This window comes from Neofelis nebulosa, chromosome 11 (assembly GCF_028018385.1).
Source record: "Neofelis nebulosa isolate mNeoNeb1 chromosome 11, mNeoNeb1.pri, whole genome shotgun sequence".
NCBI classification, from domain to species: domain Eukaryota; kingdom Metazoa; phylum Chordata; class Mammalia; order Carnivora; family Felidae; genus Neofelis; species Neofelis nebulosa.
In genome coordinates this window covers 85,114,674-85,141,456 of record NC_080792.1, presented here as the reverse complement: position 1 = coordinate 85,141,456, position 26,783 = coordinate 85,114,674, and the positions used below count along the sequence as shown (strand labels likewise).

Below are 26,783 nucleotides of genomic sequence, written 5' to 3'. Positions count from 1 at the left end.
ACAAACCAACTTCTCCTGTCACTTTCCGCCAGGCTGCCGTGTGAAGGCCGGAATTTGTACCAGATGGAGGGATGGACACCAGCCGTTGGCGTGGAGAGACTTCGGGTCGCCTACCAGATGTGCGTGTGCGTGTGTGTGTGTGTGTGTGTGCTTGTGAGAGACAGAGAGACCTCGATTCAGTGAATCCACTCCTCCTCTGTCCACCCTCCCGACTCCTATCCCTGCCTTCCCACTCTCTGCCCTCCTCCTGCTCTGCGTACCCAGCCCAGCTGAGTTTTATCAAATACCCCCTTGCGTCAGATGGGCACTGGCCACCACGAGGCTCCCCTGCTCCCCTGCCCCCTGAGGCCACGCACCAGACTCGGTGGGCTGGCAGCGGCCTGTTGCCGCCATGACTCCACTCTCAGACAGCCACTGTCGCGTACCACACTGCGTCCCGCCCCTGCCGAGAATGTCCTCCTCCTTCCTACCTTCTCTGCCCGTCCGCACTGGTTCACATCTTCCGCTGAAGCCCATCCCTGTCCGCCCAGTGGTCTCTCCTCCTTCCCCAGCCCAGAGACTTTCGCAGAGATGGCAGTCTTCGTGCCATTTGTCAGCCACAGGCCATTGGCAGTGGCCGCCTGGAGGCCTGGGTTCTGGAGGATTCTAAACAATGGATGCATACCTGGGAAGAGTGATGTAATCAACTAGTGATGTCTGCCATGGATGCGGTAGGGGAAGTGGTGGTACGAGTGCTGTGATTGATTAACGATGTCTGGCCCCAAGGCAGGAATATGGGCTCACAGGCTAACGGTGTTATTGAGCAGCTCTCTGAGCTCGGCCACCGGCAGGAAGAGCCTGCCCGGATGGGCCGGTCTTGTCTGCCACAGACAGAAGGCGTGGGGACGTGTGTACCATGCAGTCCCTCTCATGGGACCCCCTGACTGAATGCCTTTTCGCTGGAGCCTTGTTTTCTACCTCCTTCGCACATCTTGAGACCACGGCCTGTTTGCCTTCTTGAATTTTTTTCTGGGCTCCTGTCTTCTCTCCTGATGTGCTGGAACATCGCCGGTGGGATTCTCCATCCCCAGAGCGAGCCAGTGCCCAAACAACAGTGCTCAGCCTGCTTCCCTCCGCCCTCCAGGGCAAATCCACTGTGCGATTTGCAGGCGGGGCTCCTGCCCTCCAGGCCAACAGCTGTGTCCCTCTTAGTCAAGGCTCAGCACACAAAACAGGAAGTAGTCCAGGAATCGTTAGCAGGAAGGGATTCCATCCAAAGTCCCTGCACAGTCGGGAGGAGCGGAAGGCAAGGACCGTGGTGGGACTGGTGGTCTCAAGGTTAGACCCCCGTGGCCGAATCAGAGGTCAGGAAGCTGCCCCTGCCTGTCACCAGGCCACTGCCTCACACCCACCTAGCTGGGGCCGGACCCGGGATGTGGGCTCCAGCAGCCACGGGTGTCGCTCGGCACTTGCCAGCCACCAGCTCTGCAGGAAGATGCCTTCTGTCTCCCTCCTGGAGCACAGTCGAAATTACGGCCGGAAGTCTGGCGACAGGGCCATCGGAAGCGAATGGTTCACCTCCCACTCCGTGCAGCGCAGGGAAGGAGGGATGCCCAGCGCTGACAGCCGGCGTCCGGGACGGCAGCCCCAGCAGATGCGCTGTGAACTGCGAATGTCTGTTGGGCGGGTGAGGGGGTGGTGAGGTCCTCCCAGAGGGAGGACCAGGAGGAGACAGAGGGGAAGGAGCCACCATGCATCCCCTCCCTGCCCCCCCCCCCCCCAAGCCCCGAGTGTCTCAGATGGCCTGGCTCTCCGTGGCCCACTGCTGGGTACTGCCGGTCGGGCGCTGAGTCCGTTTGGGCTGCTGTAACGAAGCACCACAGACCGGTGGCTCATCAACAACGGCAATGTATTTCCGGCAGCTCTGGAGGCTGGAAGTCAGCACCGTCGGGTTCTGGGAAGAGCCCCTTCCAGGCTGCAAACCTCTTGTGTCCTCACATGGCAGAGAGCCGGCCAGCTCTCCAGACTCTTCTAACAAGGGCACTGATCCCATTCGTGAGGGCTCCCCCTCGAGACCTCACCACCTCCCACAGACCCCCACCTTCTCATACCATCCCATCGGGATTGGGGTTTCAACATAGGAACCGGGGGGACATACACCCTGGCGGGGATGCAGACCGGGGGTGGGGAAGAGCCTTCCCCTGTCCATGCCATTCTTAGAAAGTGCCAGAGAGGAGGCCCTCTGCTCCCCCTGGGGCCACAGCGGCCGAGGCTCGGGGGCAGAGCCCCCGGATTCCGGTGCCGCGTGGGTGCCTCCCATCCCTGTGCCACTCGCTCTGGCAGCTGGACTGCTACTGAGGGCACGTGGTGTTAATAAAGCCTTCTTAAACTCACTTCACTGACTGTGAAGCTGGGGCTGGGGTTCGCAGGACCCCAAGGTACACCTTTTGCGTTGGTGCGGCTCCAGGAGCTCAGAGCTGACACCGGTGGGCAGCAGAGACCCGTCCCACCACGTGTCCAGCAGCAGGTGGGGACCTGGCCTGGGCGTTGCAAGCTGGTGGTTCTTGGCCCAGGTGGGACCAGCAGCAGGGTCTCAATTCGATAACTCCCATCGTCATGACGCGGACTCTATGCACCCCACACCCCCCAAAATGGCTCTTGAATTAGGATAATTGTGAGATGGTGAGAAATGGGGTAGCTCCAGTAGGTTGGAGGTGAGAAGGACCTGTCACCTGGTCCGGGCTGACCTGGGGGGGGGGGGGGACGGATTTATTCTATTCTGGCTCCTGCGTCCTTGACAACGGCCACTCTGGTATTGGCATCATAGCCCCACTGTCCCGTTTGAGGGCTTCCTGATCTAGCCACACCCTTAATAGGTGGCAATTTTAAGTTGATTTCTTACATGCAATGACCCTAAGGATGTAAGGGTTAAATTGTGGTGTAGGGCTAACCTATAGCTTGAGAAACAACAGCTTTGTTTTGACCTGAAGGTTAAGAGATAGCAGCCTTGCTTTACTCTCGTAAATTAGGCCTCACCAATTAAGGAAACAAAAGTTCAAAGAAAAAAGCATTGGAGGCAGGGTCAAGGAGATCAACTGGACTTAACGGCAGAACGTCTAGAATAATCACCCCATCCGGGAACTGTTTCCACCTCATCTGGGAACTATTTCCTTGTTCTGTTCCCAGGTGATGATAAAATGATGCGGTCAGCTATAAAAACTCTGTACCCCGGCTGTTCAAGGCCGCACTCTGATCAAAAGTGTTGGTCCCGATCGGTCAGACTTGCCTCTCGTTGCAATAAACCTTGTGGTGACTGTCACTGGTGCCCGTCGCATTCTGTTTCAGGAGTCGTGTGGATGCAACAAGGATAACCACAAAAATGTCCACGTGCACTTTTCTCTGGAAGAGACAAATTGATACTAAAGTTCTATGGACACACATGTGTGCAAGGAAAGCTTGGAAAATGCAGAAAAAAAGAGCTCAGAGGAGGGATTAGCCCCAACCAACATTAGAACTTACTAGGATGGGATGCCTGGCTGGCTCAGTCAGTTAAGCATCTGACTTCAGCGCAGGTCATGACCTCACAGGTTCCTGAGTTCCAGCCCTGCATGGGGCAATCGGCTGTGGCTGTCGCAATGAGCCCGCTTCTGATCCTCTGTCCCCCTCTCTCTCTGCCCCTCCCCCACTGGCATGCTTTCAGAAATAAACATGAAAAAAAACCAAACAAACTTACTAGGAAACCACAGCCTAAGGGGACAAAAATAACAAAAAGCTAAATGTGATCAGTCAGCAATTAAAAGCTAAACCAAGAGCCAGAGGGCCTCCTGGGTAACACACAAAGGGGTTCCATCTCCTGGAGGCAGAGGAAAATGAGGACCCAGTCAAGAAATGGGCCCCATCCAATGTAGGAGTCCAAAGAAAGGGGGGGGGGGGCTATATTTTCAATTTAACTTAACTTTTTTAAGTTAAAAATATGAGATATAATTCACATGCCATGAATTATAACTTTTAAAGTGTATAATTCAGGGGCGTCTGGGTGGCTCAGTTGGTTAAGTGTCCAACTTTGGCTCAGGTCAGGATCTCACGGTTCATGGGTTCGAGCCCCGAATCGGGCTCTGTGCTGACAGCTCGGAGCCTGGAGCCTGCTTTGGATTCTGTGTCTCCCTCTCTCTCTGCCCCTCCCCCGCTCATGCTCTGTCTTTCAAAATAAATAAACGTTAAAAAAAAATTTAAAAATCTGAATATAAGAATCTATTCATTATATGTGCTATAAGAAATGATAGCATTATATCAATGTGAAAATTCTAAATCACGTTATTGCTTTGTGTTTATGTAACAAGACATCCGTGTTCTTAGAGGATACATATTGGAGTATTTAAGAGGAAAGGGGTCTGGATGATTAGGTCATGTCAACGTAGGATCATCAGTTCCAACAAATGCTACAGTCTTGGAGGCAGGGGTGGGGGAGGGGAATGTTGCTAATGGAGGAGGCTGTGCACGGGAGGGCAGGGGGTATCTGGGAAACCTCTGGGCTTTCTGCTTAATTCTGCTTTAAAATATAAAGTCTATTAAAAAAAAAAAAAGGAGTAAAGGAGACTAATGTCTTCAACATGACCTCAAATGGCAATACCGTACTAATTATACGATGGGATGCCCATGCAGAGAATAAAGAACCAATGTGGTAAAATACTCTGGGGGAAGGGTATGGGGATTCCTTTGTACTCATCTCGCACATTTTCTCCGAGTTATTGCAAATGCAAAGTGTTCCGAGTTATTGCAAAATGCAATGTTTTAAAAACAATCATAAAGCAGGGACTTTGGAATCAGGTCATTCGGAGGTAGAACCTATCCAGACAAACTACGAGCTGTGTGAACCTTCCCACTGAGCCCTCGTGTTCTCATCTAGAGAAGGAGCCTTCTGACCCCTGGCCAGCCTACCTCTAGATGTGGTAGGAACAGTCCTAAGGACGAGGAAAGACCCTTATTGGGCAGGTGTAGTAGTTAAGATTCTCCAGAGAAACAGAACCCATAGGATAGATAGATCCAAGTAGGGAATTGGCTCATGCTATTTGTGGAGGCTAGCAGGTCCAAAGTCTGTAGGGTAAGCTGAGAGGCTGGAGACCCAGAAAAAAAAGCTGAAATTGGAGCTTGAGTCTGAAGGCCATCTGCTGGTGGTATTCTTTCTTCCTAACGAAAGGTCGGCCTTTTTTCCTATTAAGACCTTCAACTGATTGGATGAGGCCCACCCGTGCTAGGAAGAGTATTCTGCTTTATTGAAAGTCTACTAATTGAAATGTTAATCTCATCTTTAAAAAAAAAAAAAGCTTTCACAGAAAGATCTAGAATAACGTTTGACCGAGTATCTGTGTACCATGGCCCAGCCAGGTTGACCTACGAAGCTAATCATCACAGCAGAGAAGGGCCCCATTCTTTCCCCATGTCAGGGACTTTTTTTTTTTTTTTTTTTTTGCGTTCTGTATTATTTATTATTGCTAGACAGAGGCAGCCAGTGGGAGCCCTCTGGGGTTTTCATTTTGCACAGCTCTGGATGGAATTGCGCGTCTGTCTTCCCCCTGGCCTGTGCACTCCTGGGCCGGTGTCCCATCCTTGCTCGGCCGGGGACGTACCTGCTGAGGACCTACAGGTATCCACATGCATATGCCTGCTGAACACTCTGGAATGTGCCCAGTGATAGAACTAAAACCTGACTCTGGCTCAGCCCTTGCCTTGCTGTGTGTCCCTGAGCAAATAAATCCCCTCTCTGGGTCTCTTTCTCCTTGCTGCCCTCGTTGACTCTGACTTCCCAGGCCATGGAGACAAAGGTGTTAAAAAGGAAAACCCAAGCCCCAGATGGAGTCACTTGCCCCCCCCCCCCCCCCGTGACAGCAAACCAAGACTGAATTAAACTTTTAACCTATACTAGGAATGTGACCTTTGAAAAGTCAGTCTGAAATTTCCTGATCAGCTCTGGTGACATCATCTGCAGGATAAACACCCTGCCAGTCCGGTCTCTTTGCCCGAAGCAGATGTCCTGGCCTGAGACAGTCCTTCCTTTTCCTGCTCAAGCTTCTTGCCCCGCCCTCCTTCCTAGAAAAACCTTCCATTGAGCACAACCCCGGGAGCTCTTTCTACTTGCTAGGTGGGATACTGCCCAATGTGTGAATCACTTCATAAAGCCAATTCGATCTTCAAATTTACAAGCATTGAATTTTGTTTTTTAACAAGGGGAAAAGGAAAAGAGCCTCCAAGGATAACCTCTATCACCTGTAAAGTAGTATTATTTCCTTAACAGCTTCTCAAACAGCATTTGCCAAGTGGCCACCCATTCTAACACGAACCCTACCGGAGAGGTACCGTTGTCATCGCCATTTCACAGATGGGGAAACTGAGGCACAAATAGGGCAGATGACGTAGCACGTATCAGTCTGCCTGTTTGACCACAGGGTTGCCTCCCGAGGAGCCCGCCGGCCGACGTCCACGCTGTGGGGGTGGGCAGAAATCTGGATTGAGGAAGTCAGCTGGAAACTCACCCTGTGAGTTTCGGTTTCTAGACTCTCTTCCTGTGATTTGCCATTTCCTGGCTCTAGGCAAGGGAGTGGCGCATTCTCCTCTCTGCAGATCTGAGATCTACGGTTAGCAGCCGGCAGGATCGATGGGCATCTGGGGGTCGCTGGGGGTCGCATCTGTACACCGTGCAGCCGGAGAAGCTGGAAGAGTTGATTCAGAACTCCCTGAGGCCCTATGGAGAATGTCAGAAACAGATCGATGACACGGTGAACGCCGTCTGTGCCTTCCTGGAGGACACCAGGCAGATCCCCCAAGTGATATGTGTGGCTAAAGTGAGTGGAAGGCTGGGGTCAGGGCTTCTGGGAGCCAGGAGGTGCCGTGGCCACCGGAAGGAAGAGAGACATGGGGCTGAGCACCTTCTGGGTGACAGGCCTTGGGTGAGGCAGGCTTCGCCTTGTCCTCTGCGCCCTCGAGTGGGGGTGATGGATAAGGTGTGGAGCCTAGGGGCACAGCTTTACGGTCCAGCTCTGCCTTTACTCCTGCGCGCCCCGCAGCAGGTTGCTTAACCTCTCTGTTTCAGTCTCTGAATCTGTAAAATGGGAGAGGAATAATACGCACCTCAAACTGTAATGAGGCTTAAGTATATAATGTTCTTAGTACAAGGTCTGGTACATAGTTGGTGGTCAATAAATGAGCTGTGATTACCCACTGTTATCATTTCTATCCTCCCCATGTTACAGAGGAGTAAACAGAGGCCGGTTGAGTTCGGTAAAGCTACCCGAAGGTGGCTCTGTGGTTTCTCAAGGGCAACAGGGGGCGTCTCTCAGCGGGTAGAAATGTTTGGTGCTATGGGCGTAAATCCCAGGGCTGAGGCTGGAGATTCCCGGCCTCTGGGGAGGAAAAGGTGCTGGGAAGGTGCTGGGAAGGTGCTGGGAAGGTGCTGGGACCCTAGGGTGGGAGGGAGTTAGAGATCCCCCCAGCAACCCCCTCACGCTCACTAGCCCTGGAACCCCGCTTCTCTTCAGTCACAGTGATTTCTGGCCTCTGCCTTACGCATGCCCAACAGCCCCAGCAGGAAAGATACCTGGACACTCGGTGTCCTTTCGCCCTGGCCCAGATGAGGAAACTGAGGCACGAGGAAGTTATTTACTAGCTGGAGGCAAAGCTGGACTTTAAGCCCAGATAGTGTTGGGAGCATGAACCTTTTTTTTTTTAATCTCAGTCTGTTTTTCAACTTTCTTTTAATGTTTAGTTTTGAGAGAGAGACTCTGAGACTTTGAGAGAGAGACAGAGTATGAGAGGGGGAGGGGCAGAGAGAGAGAGAGAGAGAGAGGGAGACACAGAATTTGAAGCAGGCCCCAGGCTCTGAGCGGTCAGCACAGAGCCCGACGCGGGGCTCAAACCCACAAGCCATGAGATCATGACCTGAGCCGAAGTCGGAAGCTTAACCAACTGAGCCACCCAGGCGCCCCGGGAGCATGCACCCTGAACCGCTATGCATCCTGCCTCTCGGTGTTGTTAACTTTTTTTCTAATTAACATAAAATGTAAGAAAACCAAAGTGCACAGAGCTGAGTGCCCAGTCCGGTGGATTGCCACAAACAACATAACCTGTGTAACCTACACCTACCCCCCGACCCTCCTCTGTATCAGGTTGCCTGATATAAATGAAATCACGCATGGTGGGGCTTTAGTGTGTGGCTTCTTTGACCCATCCTGTTTACAAAATTGATGTTGTATGTAGGCATGTGTTTATCATTTCATTGCTGAACAGTATTCCAAGGTGCGAATACATCACATTTGTTCGTTCTATCGTCAATGGCCGTTTGAATGGCCTCCAGTCAGAGGCTCGTGTGAAAAGTGCTGCTGTGAGCATCCTATTCAGGTCTTCGGGTGGTCAGATGGTGCCCAGCCACTCAATTTTAGGACTATGGTGACATTTGTGGCTTTTGCTTGATTTGAGAAGTGTTATCGCCTACGGGGGCGCCCTGTGACGCCCAAGGGTCCAGATTCTCACGTCTGCTTCTCCATCATTGGCAGGGTGGTTCCTATGGCAGGAAAACGGTGTTGAGGGGCAACTCCAATGGTACGATTGTCATCTTTGTGAGTGACCTTGAGCAGTTTCAGGATCAGAAAAAAAGCCAAGATGAAATCCTCAGCAAGATCTGGCAGGGGCTGAAAACCTGTCAGCTCACAATGAAGTTGGAGGCCAGAATGGAGATCCAGAAGCTCCATGGTAGGCTCATCTTCCAGCTGTCCACAAAATGGCAGAGCATCACTTTTAAGGTGCTCCCTGCTTACAACGCTCTGGGTGAGTGCTCCTGGGTATGGAGGGCACTGGTCGGGAGGGGTGTGTTGAGAAAGCAAAGCCAAAGAAAGGGGTGGCAGACAGCCATGTGGGTCCTCTAGGCTGGGGATGAGATAGATACCACTGGTATGCTCCAAAGTGGGGGACCACATACCTTCAAGAGAGGAGGTCCCTCCTGCCCTAGGCTTCCTCTCTTCTCTAGAACGTCCCCCCCACCCCCACCCCCATCTCCTAATTGAGTTTGGAGAGAATGTCCTAGACTCTAGAATCTAGAGCAGAGTTTCTCAAACTGTGACAAGCGCACAAATCAGCAGGGAACCTTGTGAAAAATGCAGGTTCTGATTCAAGAGATTGGGGCAGGACCCAGGACTCTGTATTTCTAACCAGGGCCATGCTGCTGGTCTGCACAACCATGCTTGGGGATTTGGGTGGAGTAAATGTTGGTTAGAGGCGAGGACGGGGCAAACATCTGGGAAAAGTTCAGCTGGGGCAGCATTTGGAGTCTGCTTTCTGACCAGGTCAACATCGAGGCAAAGGCAACTGGTTGGATGAATGGATGGTTGGTTGGTTGGTTGGTTGGATGGATGGATGGATGGGTGAATAGAGGTACAGGCATATGGATGGATGGATGGATGGATGAACAGATGGACGTACGGATGGATGGATGATAGATTGGATGGATGGATGGATGGATGGGTGAATGGATGGATGAATGGGTGAATAGATGTACAGGCATATGGACAGATGGACAGACAGATGGATGGATAATAGATGGGATGGATGGATGGATGGATGGATGAATGGATGGATAGATGTACAAGCAGATGGACAGATGGACAGATGGATGGATAATAGATGGGATGGATGGATGGATGGATGAATGGATGGATAGATGTACAGGCAGATGGACAGATGGACAGATGGATGGATAATAGATGGGATGGATGAATGGATGGATAGATGTACAGGCAGATGGACGGATGGATGGACAGATGGACAAATGGATGGATGATAGATTGGATGGATGAATGGAAGGAAAGAAGGGAAAGAAGGAAGGAAAGAAAAAGCTCAGCATGGTTTCCACTTAGTCTCAAGCACAGGTACGTATCATCACAAACTTAAATGCCACAGCTGAAATTAAACCCTCTTTAAGCAAATAGGAAAACTGAAGGAAAGGAATGTCCCAGGGACACACAGCCAGTTACTGACAGAACTTGAATAAACGCCCAGATCTTCTAAACCCCAAGCCAGGATGCTTTTAGGATGGACACACACACACACACACACACACACGCACGCACACACACACTTCGGTGACTCATATTCACAGAAAGGCAACCAAGTTAGAGAAAAATATTTGGAAGGTAGGCAGCTCTCAGTTCCTATCCAGGTCCCACCCCTTACCCATTTTTGCCAACTATAAGATCAGACTAGAAATGGCTAGTTTACGGGGCCTTTATAGGATGGCAAGAGTTGAGAGGACGTGCCTACCTCAAACGAGGGCTGCAGTCGTGAAGAGACCCATTGTAACTCAGAATTCTTAGGAAATCCTCAGCTCTCCTCTTGTTCAGAGCATGGTGGCTGGGGACTGGGCCAGAGCGCCCTCTGCTGGGTTCACCCCAACCTGCAAGGATGGTGTGAAAACGAGAAATAACGCTCTTCCTTGTATGTGGTATCCAGAGGCTGCCACCAGATGGCGCTAGACTTACATCTTGCAAACCGAGATCCTTTTGGGAAAGGAAACCATGATTGCTTTCTGAGAAAAGTAACTTAGGGGTGAATTCTTAAATTCCTTTCTTTGCTAAATAGTTGCCCAACTAACGTGGCCTGTTCTGCACACCAGCTCCAGGCCAACTTCCACTGCTGTCCGGCTCCACGGCTGTCTCCCCAGGGTTTCGAACCCAAAGGCGAACTCTTCCTCTTACGTGACTTCCTAGTGTTTGCGTTTCCTCACCTGTTAAGTTAGTGGTTAATCGCGCCAACCACGTGGACTTTTGTGGCCCTGGCATATTTCCCGCTACCTGAAAGGGCTTAAACTGTGTCTGGCATAGAGTAGGCGCTCAGCGAGTGTTAGCTACATTATTGCCATCATCGAGGAGCGTAGAATGCTCTCTCCCTTGACCTCCTCGGGTGCCAAGAGCCCCGAACCATGTGTGGCTAAAAGTAGGAAGTCAGTAACTATCTGTCAGAGCGAATGAAAGGAACAAGCTGGCTACTGGCTCCCCTTGTTTACGTGTTTGTACAAAGTGCTTGTAAACAGTAGGGCTCGATGTAGCAAGAGTGGAGACCCTGAGGAAATTCTGGGACCTACTGACATTCCCCTCCCACTGCATTTCCTTCCTCACCCCACACCAGTGGTTCTCAAACTTCAGTGGGTGTCAGAATCACCTGAAACTTAGTTAAAAACAAAAAAACCCAGAGTCTGGAGCTGTCTCTACTGCAGACCTCCCGCAGAGCTAATTGGGGATCGACAGACCCATATTCATTGACTCAGGAGGCTCCTGGGCCCTATTCCAGAGAAGCTGTGCGGCAGAATTCCGGCTGGTTTGAGAGCCACTCTCTGGCATCATGGGATCTGCTTCTGAGGGGAGTGTGCCTGCCTGTTGGCCTCTGACCCCAGCCTCCAGTACCCTGCCTTCACCTCGCCTGCGTCCTCAGAGTCCCCGCATGCTTGGCTCTCTGAAACAGAACATTCCCTGGCTGGGCTCAACAGCAGAATATATTGTCCGCGATACAGGAACCCTCTTTTCTTCCAGGTGAATGCCAGCGGCTCCAAGAGCACTTGTTAAAGAAGCCGTCGTTCCCTGCTAGTTTGGAATTCTCCCTTCCTCATTTATAACCGTGCTTTCGATCCCTCTGTTTCTGCTGACCTTGTCTTGGGCCAGCGGTTTTCACGACGGTGAATGCTAGACCACGTTTTGTTACCTAGCGAGGCAAGCCGCCCCTCGCCTTTTGGGGGGAACACACCAGTTCCCTTACAGATGAGGCGACGGACGTGTGCTGTCGATTCACGACAGACCCCGCGGTTGGCTCCCTGAACACCGGAAGGTCTGTGCTTCTCTGTCGCTCCAGGCTTAAGTGAGAAGCCCAGCCCCCAGATCTACCGAGAGCTCAAAAGAGCCCTGGATATGACAAAAGCCCTCCCCGGCGAATTCTCCGTCTGCTTCGCAGAACCCCAGCAGAAGTTTTTTCACAACCGTCCCAGAAAACTGACAGATTTGATCCTCTTGGCAAAGTACTGGTACCAACAGGTAACTTTCCAATTACGTCATCTACTGCCGGCATCCGTTTCCTTTCAAGCGAGAGCACTCCCGTCCAGCGAAGTAGGACCCCCAGGTATACAGCCCACTGCGTCTTTATGTCCCCGTAAGCAGCATCCAGATCGACATAGGACGCGTTCCCTGCGTCCCAGCAGCCGCTCGAAGCCCTCTCCCAGTGAATGCCCCCCCCCCACGGCCACCGTCCTGACGTCCGTCCCCACAAATCAATTGGGCTCTTTTCTGAGCTTGATATCAACGGAATGGCACCACGGGCGCTCTGTGTCTGCCGCTTTGGGGTCGACGTGATGCCCGAGAGGTTCGTCTCCGCGGTTGCCTATACTCGCGCTCGCTCGCCATCTCGTGGGATTCTGTTCTCTTGGTCCACAGCGCTTGTATCCGCCCAGCTAGTGGGCGTTTGGGCCGCGTCCACATCGGGGCTATTGCGAATCAGGTTGCCACAGATGGTCCCTTGCACGTCTTTTCGTGAGTTTCAGCACTCATTTCTCTTGAATAAACACACAGGGTATAAGCTATATGTATGGATACGTATGTGTAGATAGATACACGTACACACGACGTATTTGTAGATGTACGTGTGTATATAATAAACACATACGTAGGCCATATTATATATTATTACATAGTATATAAAACACATAGCATTACATAAGTATATCATATGCAATACGTAACGTTACAAAATATTAAATACATATGTAACAACATATACATTTCACTTTAGTAAGTATGGCCAACGTGAGTTTTCCCAAATGGCTGTACCTAATGACACCCCCATCGGCAACGTATGACAGCTTCAGGTGTCCCTTATCCTTGCCAGGACGTGACACTGTCCCTCCACCACATTTTAGGCATGGCGTCGTGTTCGTCACTGGGGGGGATGGCGACTTCCCATAGATGTTCGACTCCTTGATTTCAGGCCCCCAGCATGGGGGGCCTGGATCCCCAGATGAGCCACTGCCCCCTCTCTTCTCCCACAGTGCCAGGCAAAGCTGAAAGAGTCACCCCCGCTGCCCATGTATGCTCTGGAGTTGCTGACAGTCTACGCCTGGGAACAGGGGTGCGGAGCAGAAAACTTTGACATCGTGGAAGGCCTCAGAACCGTCCTGGGGCTAATCAAACAGCAGGAGCAGCTGTGTGTCTACTGGATCGTCAACTACAACTTTGAGAATGACACGGTCCAGAACATTCTGCTGAGCCAGCTCCGCTCATCAAGGTACCAAGTGTGCCTCCACCCTCTCTCTCTGCCTGTTGGCCTGCACGTCAGGCTGTGCCCTTTAGAGTGAGGGCTCAGCCCCATTCTTCCCGGCCAAAGATGCACCAGAAGAATGCCGGCGGCTGTGGGTAGGGAGGCAAAGCGGGGTCTGTCCGAAACGGGGAGCCTGACCAACGTTTTTTCGCATTCCAAACCATCGTCCTATTTTGTCTTGTCCCCAAAACAAACGCTCAAGAGGGGGTTCCCGTATAGAAGGAAGGGACTAACCCCTTTATTATGTTATTTTTTAAAGTTTATTTGTTTATTGAGAGACAGTGTGTGTGTGTGGGCATGAGCAGGGGAGGGGCAGAGAGAGGGAGAGAGAGAATCCCAAGCAGGCTCCCTCGCTGCCGGCACAGAGCCCAACACGGGGCTCGATCTCACGGACCGTGAGATCGATCATGACCTGAGCTGAAGTTGAGAGTCGGACGCTTAACGGACTGAGCCACCCGGGCGCCCCCGTTTTACTATGTTATTCGTAGAACATCTCTGCCAAGCAGAGAAGGCAGGAGCTGAGGGTCGAAACTCTCAGACGAAGCACGTCAGGAAATGAGAGGAAGCTTGAATACTTGAGTCCAGGTTCCCGGACGCCCCGTCCAGGCCTCGTTCCCCAACACGGGTTTCTTCTTCCGCGTGCAGCCCAACTGATTTTTTTTTTCATCTAACGGAATTCCTAGGCCGGTCATCTTGGACCCAGCCGACCCGACCAACAACGTGGGCAAAGATAAGGCGTGCTGGCAAATGCTGCAGCAGGAAGCTCACAGCTGGTTGTCGTGTCTCAGCCCGAACGAGCCACCTGGGCCGTCGTGGAATGTTCTGGTGAGGGGGCTTCGCAAAGGCAGCTCGCGTCGCGCCGCAGGGAGGGCGGCCCGACACCCAGACTGGAGTCGGACCCCAAGAGCACCACATGTGGATGTCCTCGTGCTGCTGTGACAAAGGGGCTTACAGCGGCAGAAATTCATTCTCTCACAGATCTGGAGGCTAGAAGTCCAAGGTCAAGGTGGGGGCAGGGCTGTGCTCCCTCTGAAGGCTCCAGAGGAGGGTCCTTCCTTGCCTCTTCCAGCTCCTGGTGGCTGCTGGTGCTCCTGGGCCTGTGGCCCTATGCCTCCCGTCCCCGCCTTCATTTTCACACGGCCTCCTCTGCTGTGTCTTCACAGCCTGTCTCTGCGTCTCCCTCCTTGTCTTCTTCTTTTTCCTTTGATGTGTATCCACTTTTGAGAGAGAGAGAGACAGAGCGCGAGCCAGGGAGGGGCAGAGAGAGACACAGACACAGAATCCAAAGCAGGCTCCAGGCTCCGAGCGGTCAGCACAGAGCCCGACGCGGGGCTCGAACTCACGAACCGTGAGATCGTGACCCGAGCCGAAGTCAGATGCTTAACCAACGGAGCCCCCCTGGGCCCCCCTGCAGGTTAGAGATCTCAATCGATGGCTGCAGGTGAGAGAGCAGGTGGTTAGGTCGTTTAGGACGTAACGGAGCGGACCCCCAGGCAGATATACGGCAGCCGCCCCGGCAGAAACTGGAGAGCTGGTCAAGCGGCCGACTGTGGGGCGGACACACTGGCTTCCCCTCCCATCCCCCAAAGGGAAGCACATCTACCAACACGGGATGCCCCTGCGCTCTCAGAGCTCGTCGGAGAAGGACAGTCCAACGAGAACGTTGTCAGTCTAGGCCACGGAATCCACTCAGTTTTCTGGGGGTCACGGGGTGCCCATGAGGCCGGCTAGAGGCCAACCAAATTCCACATTTCACAGACGCGGGACTAATTTACACCCAAAGTCCGGTAGGCGTGAACCTACCACTGCGTTTGGCACAGGAAGTTGAGAGCCACCTGAGCAAGGAAGTAGGATATAAGTGAGATTCCCAAATTCCAGGGCCCCTGGACAGGAAGGACCCGGCGGACGGGGAGCTCCCTGCCTGGATCCAGAAGGGATGTCGTACGCCCAGTCCTTGTCCCGACGTTCACTGGACTCTGGTCTTTGCTCTCCGACCTCGATTTTCCCGGCTTCCTAAAACAGCTTTTAAAAAACTATCCCCCCCTCCCAGCTTTTATTCTGAAAACTTTCAAACGTATAGAAAGTTGCAGAAATGGTTCAGGGAACCCCTGTGTCTATGTAGACGCCCAAATGTTTAACTTTTTACCCCTTTAGCTACGTCCCAGTGATCCCCATCATCGGTGTTGTATTTGTCGTTTCCACTGAGCCCTCTGAGTTTGCTGCCAGAGAAGGACGTGCTCTTAGCTCACCGCACGCAGCTCTTGGGGGCTGGGGGCTGGCTGCCACCCCAAACTCTCCAGAACGTTCTTGGGGTGTGTGGATGCAAGCGCTGAGCGTTCTTCCCCATTCCCAGCCAGCACCACTGTATGCGACACCGGGCCACCTTCTGGATAAGTTCATCAAGGACTTTCTCCAGCCCGACAGAAATTTCCTGGACCAGATTGCGACAGCTGTTGACATCATCTGTAGATTCCTTCAAAAAAATTGCTTTCCACATTCAGCTACAAGAGTTCAGAAAACTGTCAAGGTGAGTACTGGCCTCTTTCCCACGGGGTCTGACCGGCAGGGAGCGAAGCGGTTCCGGAGCCCGGCAGGCCCGCCCTGCCAGCGGCTGGAGGGCAAGGGACGCGGGAGGCAAGCCGGGGAGGTGGGCACCTAGGACGCTGGCTGTCAGTAGGGGGCGCCCGTGCGCTGCGTACGTCATTGACAGCGCTCCATTGGGTTTCCTGGGCCGCCCCTGCTCTTGGGTACCTGCCGTCTCCTGCCCCTGCCTCCCCATCACCTTCTCCGCGGGTCTCCTCTTCTGTCACATTCTCACCTTCCCAGCACAGGGGCTACAATTCAAACCCCGGCAGGTCCCAAGCTCCGTGTACGCTGAACCGAAGAGTAACCTCTTTCTTGCCTTGACCACCCGAGTCTGATTCATCCTGTCAACTGAGCTAGAGATTCAGCAGACTGGGTCATTCTTGTCCATGGCTCGAAGGCCACGGGCTAACACGCTTCCCTCCGTCTGTGCGTCAGCGACCAGATAACCAACCGAGCCACCCAGGCGCCCCCTCCGTCCCACCCGAAGGGAGCGGGGAAGCGCCCATATGCTGCCAGACAGACCTGGGTGCTTGCTGCCCCGAGACAGGTCCAATATCCCATAAGCCAAACGTGGAGTCAGTCAGATGTCTCACAGAGGCTCATTGGGGTGAAAACAGGCTGAGTTCATGGGCAACGTTAGAATTGTCAAGGCCTGTTCTTCCCTTCCTTCCCGAGATCCCCATTAACACAATGGCAGAAAATAAGAAAAGGTACGATGGCACATTGAAGGAGAAGAACATAGGAGGGCGCCTGGGTGGCTCAGTCGGTTAAGCGTCTGACTTCAGCTCAGGTCACGATCTCGTGGTCTGTGAGTTCGAGCCCCGCGTCGGGCTCTGGGCTGACGGCTCGGAGCCTGGGCCCTGCTTCAGATTCTGTGTCTACCCCTCTCTCTGCCCCTCCCCTGCATGCACTCTGTCTCTCAAAAATAAACTCTAAAAAAGAAGAAGAGAGAACCACGGGCACACAGGAAGGTGCTTTCCTTCTTCCTGAAGTTGGTTGCGAGCTGGAAAGTGTTGTCTGCTGGGTGACAGGGAAGGAAGGTGTCACCTGGAGAAGGTGAGGAGGGGGCTGTGACCCGGGAGAGGCCGGCCAAGGCCAACACCTGCAGACCAGTTGCGTGAATGAAGCAGGCTCGAGCATCTGATACAGGAAACCGAACACCCTCCCCTCACCCCTAACCCGCTGCCGAGCATTTACTAATCGTGGGTAAAACAAACGTTTTCCCTGCAAATGTCGGGTGAACTTTCTGGGGACAACCAGGGCAGCAAGTGTGGAGGTTGGTGCCCTGAGCAGACCCCAGCACACGTGCACTGGGATGGTTCTCCGTGAGGCAGCTGGCTTCTCTCCAACTCGCCCTCAAAGATGCCGATAAGCTAAAGAGCTGTGCCCACAGGCTGAGCCCTTCCAAATAGGCTGAGCCGGCATACTGCCTAGGCTGCCTCGTGCAGGGGTGGCCAAACCAGGGCCAGGGAGCTAAAAAATGAACTGACAGTTTTACAGAGTTGTTAGAGTAGAAAGGGAAGGAGGAAGAGGAGGAGGGGGAGGGAGGGAGGGAGAAGGAGGGAGGAGGAGGGAGGAGGAGGAAGGGAGAGGAGGGAGGGGGGAAGGAGGAGGAAGAAAGGAGGGAGGAGGAAGGAGGGAGGAAGAAGAGAAGGGAGGGGAGGAGGAAGAGGAGGAGGAGGGAGGAGGAGGGAGGGGGAAGAAGGAGGGAGGAAGAAGAGGAGGGAGGGAAGGAGGAAGAGGAGGAGGAGGAGGAAGGGAGAGGAGGGAGGGGGAAGGAGGAGGAAGAAAAAGAGGAGGGAGGAGAAGGAGGAGGAGGGAGGAAGAGGAGGAGGGAGGGGAGGAGGAAGAGGAGGAGGAGGGAGGAGGAGAAAGGGAGAGGAGGGAGGGGGGAAGGAGGAGGAAGAAAAAGAGGAGGAAGGAGGGAGGAAGAGGAGGAGGGAGGGGAGGAGGAAGAGGAGGAGGAGGGAGGGGGAAGAAGGAGGGAGGAAGAAGAGGAGGGAGGGAAGGAGGAAGAGGAGGAGGAAGGGAGAGGAGGGAGGGGGAAGGAGGAGGAAGAAAAAGAGGAGGGAGGAGAAGGAGGAGGAGGGAGGAAGAGGAGGAGGGAGGGGAGGAGGAAGAGGAGGAGGAGGGAGGAGGAGAAAGGGAGAGGAGGGAGGGGGGAAGGAGGAGGAAGAAAAAGAGGAGGAAGGAGGGAGGAAGAGGAGGAGGGAGGGGAGGAGGAAGAGGAGGACGAGGGAGGAGGAGGAAGTGAGAGGAGGGAGGGGGAAGGAGGAGGAAGAAAGAGAGGAGGGAGGAGGAGGAGAAAGGAGGGAGGAGGAGGAAGAGGAGGAGGAGGGAGGAGGAGGAAGGGAGAGGAAGGAGGAGGAAGAAAAAGAGGAGGAAGGAGGAGGAGGAAGGAGGGAGGAAGAGGAGGAGGGAGGGGAGGAGGAAGAGGAGGAGGAGGGAGGAGGAAGTGGAGAAGCCTGTGTGGCAGGGACATACATACCCCACACTTAACTATCTGACCCCGTACAGAAAGTTTGCAGACCCTTGTACCTAAATCATGAATATTCATCCCGGGATCCCCAGATCCCCAGAGGAAACACGAATGAGGGAACAAACGAGAACTTTTAGCGTACTGATTGCATCCAGTTTGATTTCTCTCAGGTCACAGGAATCCAGACAAAGCTAAATACCCTTTAGGAGGCATCTCTAGAAAGTTGACTTGAGCAGCAGGTAATTTGCAACTAGCCCATCCGTTGTTTGTGTGCAAATAAGTATATCGAAAGGCATGAGAAAACCGTTGGAGCCAAACTATCCCAGGAAAAGGTGAACATCCTGCTTTGAACTCAGCCCTGACTGGACCCTAACCTGGAACTACCCCCTTGGCAACCTCACTGGCACCGGCCCACGGGGGCAAGGGGCTCAGGGTCTAGAAAATGCTCTAACTCAGCTTGCCTGAGGGAGGGTCGACCGGCAAAGGCACGGCTCTGAAGACGGGCTCCGATGCCGACCTCGTGGTGTTCCCAGACTCGCTTAAAAGCTACACCTCCCAAAAAAGTGAGAGGTGCAGTATCATCAAGGAAATCCGTAAACAGCTAGAAGCCTGTCAGCAGGAGAAAAAGCTCGAAGTGAAGTTTGAGATTTCAAAATGGAAGGCTCCCAGGGTGCTGAGCTTCTCTCTAAAATCCAGAGTGCTCAACGAAAGGGTTGACTTTGATGTGCTGCCTGCATTTAATGTGCTAGGTGAGACCCCCCCCAGACCTGAGCTTCTGGAGGAGGACGATGGGGTCTGGGGTGATGGGGCCAGGCGGGTGGAGGGAAAGCCAGGTGACTTAGTGATGATGACTCACGGGTCTAGTGCCCCCAGCAGGTAGCAGGAGTCATAGCAACAACACCTTACCCCTGTGGACATCTTTTTTTTTTTTTCTTTTCTTTTTAAAAAAATTTTTTAATGTTTATTTTGAGAGAGAAAGAGAGAGAGCGCAGGCTCCAGGCTCTGAGCTGTCAGCACAGAGCCCGACGCGGGGCCCGAACCCACAAACTGTGAGATTGTGACCTGAGCTGAAGTTGGACGCTTAACTGACTGAGCCACTCAAGCACCCCCCTCCCCACCATGGACATTTTCATTCTCCTTGGTCACTTAAGTATCCCGAGGATGTCCAGCACCCACATCTTATATGGGTCCTGCGGTATGACTCATAATACCTATCAAAGAATGGGGTACAGAGGCGTTCTGTACACATTTATAGATAAAACGCTTCAGGTATTAGTGAAGGAAATTAACAAACAGACTGTGGGAAGAATTCTGAAGCAAAGGCAAGAAATCTGAGTGCCGTCAATCTTAGGGAAAAAATCTACTTTGGAAATCCAATTCATGAATGACAGATACATCACTTTGTATTAACAGAAACCAAGGTGAGGCGCCTGGGTGGCTCAGTCGGTTGAACGTCCAACTTCGGCTCAGGTCACGATCTCACAGCTCGCGAGTTTGAGCTCCACATCGGGCTCGCTGTTGTCAGCATAGAGCCTGCTTTGGATCCTCCGTCCCCCTCTCTCTGTCCCTCTCCAGCTTGCGTATGCTCTCTCTCTCAAAAATAAATAAATCTCAAAAAAAATTTTTTTAAGAAAAAAAAAGAAAGGCTATTTCAGACATTCTTCAAATCAGAATCAAGAAGACTCTGGTACCTTCCCTCCGAATGGTTCTTAGTGTCTCTAGAGAGGAAATAACAATATAGATTAGGGTTTGGCTAAATTTTTTTTGTTGTTGTTTTAGTGAAAGCAAGGTGGCAAGTATTTTCAGCTTTGAGGACCATACAGTATCTGTCACAATTACTCAACTCGGCCACTGTACCCTGAGAGCAGTCAGGGACAAGACGTTAACAAAGTGCATGGCAGCATTCCAATAAAACTTTATTTGCAAAAACAAGAAGTGGGCCAGATTTGGCCTACAGGCCATAGCTAGCAAACTGCCCATCAGCTCAGTCTGGAAGATCTTTCTGGGGTGATGAGAATGTTATATACCTGCTGAGAGCTTGAAATGTGGCCAGTAGGACTGAGGAACTAAATTTTTAGTTTTGTTTCCCCTTAATTAATTTGGATGCATATAACCACATTGGACAGTGCAATTCTAGATAATACTTTAGTAATAGCAGCTGCATTCATATAGACTGTATAATTTTTAAAAATATCCCATTACTCTGGAGATGCTCCCAGTATCTTAGACATCAGTCATTCAAATATACTAATAGAGTTCCAAGTCATTTCCCAGGATTAATTATATTGGTGAAAAATGTTTGAAAATGGTTACTTTTTAAAATTTAAATTCAAGTTAGTTAACATACAGTATTGTCTTGGCTTCAGGAATAGAACCCACTGATTCATCTCTTACAAAGGACACCCGGTGCTCATCCCAAAAAGTGTCCTCCTTAATGCCCGTCACCCATTTAACCCACTCCCCCACTCTACCCCCCTCCAGCAACCCTCAGTTTGTTCTCTGTATTTAAGAGTCTCTTATGGTTTGCCTCCCTCTCTGTCTTTATCTTATTTTTCCTTCCCTTGCCCTATGTTCTTCTGTTAAGTTTCTCACATTCCACATAGGAGTGAAATCATAGGATATCTGTCTTTCTTTGACTTATTTCACTCAGCATAATACCCTCCAGTTCCATCCATGTTGTGGCAAATGGCAAGATTTCATTCTTGTTCATGGCCGAGTAGAATATATATTATCCTATCTTCTTTATCCATTCATCAGTCGATGGGTATTTGGGGTCTTTCCATACTTTGGCTATTGTCGATAGGACTGCGATAAATATGGGGGTGCACGCGTCCCTTCGAAACAGCACACCTGTATCCCTTGGATAAATTCCTACTCGTGCAATTGCTGGGTCGTAGGGGAGTTCTATTTTTAACTTTTTGAGGAACCTCCCCACTGTTTTCCAGAGCGGCTGCACCCGTTTGCACTCCCACCCGCAGCGCATAAGCGTTCCCCCTTTCTCTGCATCCTCGCCAACATCTGTCGTTTCCTGAGTTAATTTTAGCCATCGGACAGGTGTGAGGTGGTATCTCATTGTGGTTTTGATTTGTGTTTCCCTGATGACGAGTGATGTTGTGCATCCACATGGGAAGGCACAATCTCAATATCTCCCCCGTGCTAGGTCAGCTGAACTCCGGCTCTATACCCAGCCCCAAGGTCTACGCGTTGCTCATTGACCTGTATAAATCCTCAGACGCCGAGGGGGGAGAATTTTCCACCCGTTTCACGGAGCTGCAGTGCAACTTCGTGGCCTTCCGACCCACCAAGCTGAAGGATTTAATTCGTCTGGTGAAGCATTGGTACAAACAGGTACGACTGCTCGTATTACAGCAATCCGGTTATCGTTTTCATCATGCTCTGTGACCTTCACATCAGTACGTAACCAGTGCTCTGTGTGCCCACGCTCTCCCACGCTGGGGGGCTGAGCCACTTTCGGGAATCTGTCCACTGATCCTGACTGTCTCTGTGCGTCCCGTCACCAACCCCCATTAAGTGGGGCGAGGTAGGGAGCACCCCCTCCCATCAACACTGCCGCGGGTGGTTTATTTTACCTTTGCTTTGACACCCAGAGAACTCCGCAGGAACCCAGGTTACTCTGCGTACAAAGGGCGGATGAAGTTGGGATTTGCGTGCCTACAGGTCAGCGGCACGGCTGACCCTTCTGCTCCGCGCCCTTAAGAGGCACAGATGCCATCCTTGGAAGACAGGCGGGACCAGGGGCTGCATTTTCTCTAACCGTTAGCCTGCCTTCGCTTCCGTCACCTGTCTCGCACACAAGGGAGTGTCCGAGATTTTCCATGACAGCAGACCTCCGGCACAGTGCCGGCTCTTTCCTGAGATGCCTCCTGCCTGCGTCCAGCTCCCTGAAGCCTGAGGCGGACACTGGGCCCCGTGGTTTCCATCCCAGAAGCTCAGAGAAATGGCCACACCCCCAGCCCCGGGGTGCTCAGAGGGCTTGAGGCTGCGCTGTGACCTTGAGCAAGTCCCTTCCCCTCCCTCACCTGCTTGTCTTCATCAGAAACGTCCATCTGTGCCTGCTTGGTGGGGTGGCCAGAGGGTTAGGGATGACCCGTAGAATGTCCGGCCCCACAGCCAGCACACGGCAGGGGTTTTCTCAACGGTAGCTGTATTACAACTCCAGGGAGTGCTAGATGGTCGGAGCACAAGGCGGAAACCTGCAGTGTGCTGCTGAGGGAGTCCCTGCAAAGCTACCCTGCTCGGACCTCCCCCAGACCATCCCGTGGGCCCTGCGGCTCCCGACCCAGTTGCCCTGCTGGGGCCCCAGCGGTCATCAGCGTGCGGTCTCCGGCAGGCTGGCTGAGCTCACTGCACCTCCCTGCTCTCGCCAGTATCGTCTGACGTCCCCCTCTTCCCTCAGTGTGAAAGGAAACTGAAGCAAAAGGGGTCTCTGCCCCCGAAGTACGCCTTGGAGCTGCTCACCATCTACGCCTGGGAGCAGGGGAGCGGGGCAGAGAATTTCGACACCGCCGAGGGATTCCGGACGGTCCTGGAATTGGTCACAAAATACCAGCAGCTCTGTGTCTTCTGGACGGTCAATTACAACTTTGAGGATGAGACCGTGAGGAACTTCCTACTGACCCAGATCCAGAGAACCAGGTACTCCAAACCCTGCCCCTTCCTTTTTTTTTTTAAATCTTTATTTTTGAGAGAAAGAGAGAGAGAGAGAGAGACAAAGCATGAGCAGGGGAGGGGAAGAGAGAGAGGGAGGCACAGAATCTGAAGCAGGCTCCGGGCTCTGTGCTGTCAGCACAGAACCTGACGCGGGGCTCGAACTCACAAACCGTGAGATCATGACCTGAGCCGAAGTCGGTCGCTCAACTAAGCCACCCAGGTGCCCCCTGCCCCTTCCTTTTCTTAACCTGACTCCCTCCAATGCTATTTCAGCGACCCGGATTCTCCTCCCTGGGGTCATGATTCGTGATTCCCCATGTTTGAAGCAGAAGAGGGAGTTTGGTGGGGGTGGAAAGGCGCCGACCAACAGAACTTGCCATAGTCTCTGGGGAGAAACTCCTCGGGGCTTGGGGATGGGAGAAAATGTCATCCAGGAGGAACAGAGAAGGAAGGACCAAGGTACCAGGAGCCTGGGATGCGTCCATCTTTCCAGGTCGAAGGGAAAGTGTGGATTCGTTAGCAGATCTTAGAGGTGTGGAGGTAGAAATGCGTCCCTGAGAAATAATGCTGTCATTCCTTCATGGCCGATTCATTCTACCAGAGGGAGTTTTATTACATCAGATTCTACCTACCCTTTCAGATCTGTACCCCACAAGACCGCTATCCTTCAAGAATAGCGGGGAACCTTAGTGTATCCATTCAGTGCCCCCAGCAGAGCACAAAAACAGAGGACGCAAAAAGAAAGAAAAGAAAAAAAAGCTTTGAGAAGGAATAGAGGGGAAGAAGGAGAGAGCAAGATACCATGGGCTGCCTCCTGTGGGTGTGGCCCACATGACATTACAATTGATTCAATTCCGCGTCATTTTTCAACTGCCCTAACGTGAAGGAAATGTGTATATTACGCCATCCTGTGTATACTAAGTGACACCTTTCAAAACACTTCCGACAAATGTAGTTGAATTCTAGAAAATTACTTTGAGCTATATCAGAATATTTGAGTTCCTGGCGTCTAAAACATAGGACACATTATTTTATAGCTAAGAGTAGAACGGGGCCCCCGTTCTGAGGCCACTGGTTTAAAAACATTTTTTAAATATTTATTTAGTTTTGAGAGAGAGAGAGAGAGAGAGAGAGAGAGAGAGGGCAAGCAGGAGAGGGGCAGTGAGAGAGGGAGACACAGAATCCCAAGCAGGCTCCAGGCTCTGAGCTGTCAATACGGAGCCTGACGCGGGGCTTGAACTCATGAACCGTGAGATAACGTCCTGAGCCAAAGTCAGACGCTTGGGCCGCTGAGCCACCCAGGCGCCCCCGAGGCCACTGGTTTTAAAAAGTATGCGTGTAATGCTCCTGTGTCTTCTTCAGGCCCGTGATCTTGGACCCGGCTGACCCCACTGGTGACGTAGGTGGAGGGGACCGATGGTGTTGGCATCTTCTGGCAAAAGAAGCTACTGAATGGCTGTCCTCTTTCTGCTTCAAAGATGGGACTGGATATCCTGTACGATCGTGGAAAGTGCCAGTAAGAATAATCTAAAGGGAGTGTCATCCGGAGTTACCCTGTGACAAGCTTAAATCAAAGAGCTTCTCCTGCCATAGCAACTTGGAATTCATTCGGCCACGAGTAACAGAGAGCCCAACACAGGAGCTGACACAGTTTGGCTTTTTCCTTCCCGTTACAAGAAATCCTAAGGCAGGGCATCCAGGGCTCATGCAGCATCCCCACGGTGCTTTCCTACGAGCGGGTCTCCTCCCCACGGCACTGTTGGCGTTTAAGGGTCCGACGGTTCTTGGCACTGGGACTTGTCCTGGGCTGTGTAAGGTGCTGAGCAGAATTCCTGATCTCTACCCACTAGAGGCCAGTAGCCTCACCCGCCATTGCGACCACCAGAAATGTCTCCAGACATTGCCGAATGTCCCCTGGGGCATCACCAGCTCTTTCAGGCTCCACCCTCTTTATTTGTCGAGTTTAATTCTGTTAGTGCCGCACCGGCAGGTGGCAGGTCCCATCCAAACAGGAAGAACAGCCAAAGGGAAGATAATAACCACTCAGGGTGTCTTATTAGAAGCCTCATCCAGTAAATTCTCTCACATCTCATGGCTGTATATTGTAGGACAGTGAGCTACCTGCCAGATCTCTACCCACTCGACGCCACAATTAAAAATGTCTCTGGACATTTGCCTCATGCTGTGCGGGGAGCAAAATGCCCACCCCCCGGGTGAGAACCCAGCTTTACAAGCTAACTCTGGAGTTTGCTTCAGTGATCAAGATCCCCACTACGGCCAGTCTGCAAAAATTGTCCCTGGGCATACTGACCTTCTCAGATACACTTCCTTCTTTTTTTTCTGACTCTTTTAACCAACGCTTGTAACGGCTTAGCCTATGTGTTATTCTCACACATGTATTTCTTTCTTTCTAGACAGTGCAGACTCCAGGAAGTTGTGGATGTTCTCATCCAGAAGTCCTAGGATCCTGGAATGCTAATGCTAGAAGAAACTTCTAGAGGTCATCTGGCAGCTGCTTTTCAAAGAACCAGTTCGCTGCGTAGAATCGCAATCCCTTGGCAATCTCCACCACTCTGTCTCTCGCTTCTCCGGCTCCTCTTGAAATCAAGACCACTCAGCCCTTCGTAGCGGCACCCTGCTGAACTCTTGCTCTGTAAGTGACCCGCCTTAACAAAAATACCTGCTCTCATCCAGCTTCGTGGGCGCCATATTTCTCTCAGCCATTGTGTTTCATGGGCGCCATATTTCTGTCAACCGTTGTATGTTTTCCAAGTCGCTCCTTCCTTTTCTTTCAGGCCTTAGCACAGGGATCTCTCCGTGTTCCCAAAAGGAAGCCCTTCACCGGCCGCTCGGTTCCTGTAATTCCATGACCGTGCTCTCACGCTCCTCCACATTGCCCGCCTCTTGTCTGTTTCCCTCCACCCCTGCTGCACCTGCTGAATTGAAGGTCTCCCCAGCCAGTAGTGAGCCAATGTCTTCTCTGGCCCTTTAAACCCTCCAAAGGCTTGGATTATAACTGTTGCCTTACATATATAATAGCTTGTTGTCTTTTCCTTCTGAGCCTACATTTCGTCCCATCCATGAGTGCCTTCTTGCCAAATCTAAAGGCTTTATGCTCTGGCTTTAGCTTCAGAGATACTTGAATGTCTAAGCGTTTTCACCTCATCCATCCACTTAAAGTTTTATTACTACCACATATACTAACTGTCATATAATAAGGAATGTATCTAGTCTTTGTCCCCAGATCCTGGCACAGAGCTTCAGAACCCCTTGGAATTATCTGATAGGAGAGTCTTTTCCATTCATAAGGAGCCCCTTCCAACCATCCCTGAGTTTACGCTAACTAGGTTTGGGCCCTTAGGTAACAGCTTCATGGGAAGGACTGGCCATGCCCCAGAAATGCCAGGCATGTGATTAGAGGGTTGCAACCCCCAGCCGCGTCCCCCCCCCCCAACCTCCCAAGAGGAGAGGGGGCTGGAGATTGAGTTCAAGCACACGGCGAACGATTTAATTAATCGTGGCTCTGTAATGAAACTTCCAGTCCAGACTCTGGACAACAAGGCTTGGAAAGCTTCCTGGTTGGTGAACATATCAGGGTGTGGTGAAGACAGTGCATCCTGACTCCGTGGGGAAGGGAGTTTCTGCACTGGGGACCCTTCCAGCCCTCGCTTCCTGTGGCTGTCCGTCTGTATCCTTTATAATAAGATGGTGATTTAAGTCTGGCGTT

General features: G+C 52.1%; 2 protein-coding genes across 2 annotated transcripts in view; both read left to right on the top strand.

Moving 5' to 3' along the window:
- Positions 1-3,298, top strand: part of OAS3 (2'-5'-oligoadenylate synthetase 3) — a 41,162-nt gene extending 37,864 nt beyond the window's left edge. The window contains exon 22 of the mRNA XM_058691631.1: positions 33-3,298. Coding sequence (XP_058547614.1) covers positions 33-44 — 12 coding nt within the window. The 3' untranslated portion in view covers positions 45-3,298. The remainder of the gene's footprint in view (positions 1-32) is intronic.
- Positions 392-26,783, top strand: OAS2 (2'-5'-oligoadenylate synthetase 2). The gene is made up of 14 exons (XM_058691630.1): positions 392-421; positions 552-673; positions 1,396-1,666; positions 6,567-6,818; positions 8,526-8,796; positions 11,866-12,044; positions 13,052-13,287; positions 14,004-14,145; positions 15,674-15,847; positions 18,852-19,134; positions 21,546-21,733; positions 22,803-23,041; positions 24,419-24,572; positions 25,471-26,783. Exons 1-14 carry the CDS (start codon positions 392-394, stop codon positions 25,552-25,554), a joined length of 2,625 nt encoding a protein of 874 aa, XP_058547613.1. The 3' UTR covers positions 25,555-26,783.